This window comes from Chiloscyllium punctatum, chromosome 21, assembly GCF_047496795.1.
Source record: "Chiloscyllium punctatum isolate Juve2018m chromosome 21, sChiPun1.3, whole genome shotgun sequence".
Taxonomy (NCBI): domain Eukaryota; kingdom Metazoa; phylum Chordata; class Chondrichthyes; order Orectolobiformes; family Hemiscylliidae; genus Chiloscyllium; species Chiloscyllium punctatum.
Genome location: NC_092759.1, coordinates 16,323,062 through 16,325,336, shown reverse-complemented (window position 1 = coordinate 16,325,336; position 2,275 = coordinate 16,323,062). Strand labels below are relative to the sequence as shown.

General features: G+C 40.4%; 1 protein-coding gene across 1 annotated transcript; it reads right to left on the bottom strand.

The window, feature by feature from the left end:
- Positions 1-545: 545 nt before the first annotated feature.
- Positions 546-1,367, bottom strand: LOC140492462 (probable G-protein coupled receptor 139). Its single transcript, XM_072591350.1, has one exon. The coding sequence runs from the start codon at positions 1,365-1,367 to the stop codon at positions 546-548; it is 822 nt and encodes a 273-aa protein (XP_072447451.1).
- Positions 1,368-2,275: the final 908 nt, after the last annotated feature.

Genomic DNA, 2,275 nt, shown 5'->3' with positions numbered 1-2,275 from the left:
ATGATACCATTGATCACCTTTTCTCTGTCTGCCATCAAGAAGCAAAACTGACACAGGAGCAACATCAATCATGATCACAGAATTCTTACTGGGCCCAGTGTAAAACTAATTGAAAGGCCAATATTATATCAGTGTTTGAGAAATGAGAGAGGGATATGTTTGTATTACATTTGACCGCGCTGCGAGAGAGCACACAAAGCGTTTTAAATCATTTAATATTCAATGAATAGTTCAGGAAAACTGGACTCTGCAGGGTCAGCACTGCAATTCAATTCACTGCCTCTTTCTCACTTCATCAGCTTTACATCTGGACACTGCTCATGCCTGGCTACAGAGTACAAGTGAACTAAATTTTGTAGATCACATCATTAAGCTTTTCCACTACGGACTGCCAGCAGCTGAACTATCAGTCTAAACACTTCTCAGGAGAGGCAGGAAACAGTGTCACACACACATATATTTTGAGATCCTGGGACATGTTAGGACCAACCATGAATAGGATACAGCTGAATATAGCTCTGGAGAGAGCTCAGGTTTTTTTTTAACTACTTAATTAATGTGGTGATCAGCTTCCCTGGATATTTCAGCATGGTCCTGAACTGCTCTCTGAACTTCGTATTAGTCACTCCATAGATAAAAGTGTTTGTACAAGAACTTAAAATCTGCAGCATGTATCCGACTTGTTCAAAGACGATGAGAGAATCAGTATAATCTGCAAAGTTAGCTTCGGTGATGTTATAATATAAGAATTCTGCGACCGTCGTCAACCACAAGAGTGTGAAACTGCCCGAAACAGCAAAGAGCAAGATCACAGACTTCCTTCTGCTCGCCATTTCTGGGTCTGTGTTATTCCCTCCTTTGCTCTGGCCCCTCAGTCCCTGACGGACACGGCTGCTCACTAGAATATGTCTGATGGTCAGAACATTGAGCAGCAAAATTAAAGCGAAGGGAAGTAATGGCGTTAGAACTGAATCAAACCAGTCAAATATCACCCACCCAAGATCAGTAAAGTAGTTTTCTTTTGTAAAGCAGTCCCATGGTACATTGTCAATGATCTCACCATGTTGTAAGGTAAAGTAGAAAGGAAGGCTTTTTAGACCGAACAGGAGAGAGGTTGTTGTAATCACCACCACTGCAGTTTTCTCAGTACAATATTTTCTTTTCAGCTTCTGGCTGCAAATGGCAACAAAGCGATCGAAGGTGAAAGTGACTGTAAACCAAACTGAAGTATTTGTAGATATGTGACTGAAGACAATAATAATACTACACACAGGAGTCATATCGAGGAAGGAACCCCGGAAGTAATAATAACTGATCCGATACAATACAACCTCATTGATTACAACCAGTAGATCTGCTGTCGCCATGGCTACCAGGTATCGACTGATGCAAACAGAGAGCCCACACTTTCCTTGGGACAGGATCACAATCGCCAGTAAATTAACTGCATAGTTGAGAAGGAGAAACAGGGAGAGGAAATTACTGATAAACAACTCATCTCCATGCATGAGAACAGAGAATAAAATCTGTACTGTGTATGATATCAGCATTCTTAGCCCTGCAGAATGCAGTAGCATAATATTGTTGGATATTCCTGAGGGAAAAGGGATTTTAAGCTTGTAGGACAGTGTGTTCTGAGCCTGGAGTAAGTGAGTCCCACCGTCCCGTCATCAATGTGAATGGCTGCAGCATGTAGCAGCTCGTTTAGACCTAACGTTTTGCAACTTTGATGTTGAGGACATGCCTATGTTAGACCCTTCAAAATGTTGTTCTGCATTTTCTTACAATTCCTGCTTTTATACTCATTCCTTTCAGTTCCACTTCTCAAATACCTGATAAAATCCTTTTGATCTTTCATATGGACCTTCATATGTTTCCACAATTGCAAAGGAAAAACGAAATCTTTTCTTTGTTCCCCTCAATTTTGTTGTCAATAAACATTATTTTAAATTGTCAGCACAAACATTATAAGCTGTTCTGTTTTCGACTAAATGTTAATGAGCAACAGTGTATCCTATCTCCTGCATGAGATTTGTCATTTATTTGAAGAGGGTTGAAATGTAAAAGCAGAGAGGTTCTACTATGATTATACAAAGGTCTGGTTAGACCCCATTTAGAATACTGTGTCCAGTTTTGGGCCCCAGACATCAGGAAGGACATACTGGTACTGGAGCATGTCCAGCAGAGATTCACATAGATGATCCCTGGGTTGGTTAGCAAAACATACAATGAACAGCTGATGATGTTCTAATTGTATTCGTTACAGTTCAAAAGG

Coding starts and splice junctions, on each gene's coding strand:
- LOC140492462 (XM_072591350.1), bottom strand. CDS start 1,367: ATGGCGACAGCAGATCTACTGGTTGTAATCAATGAGGTTGTATTGTAT.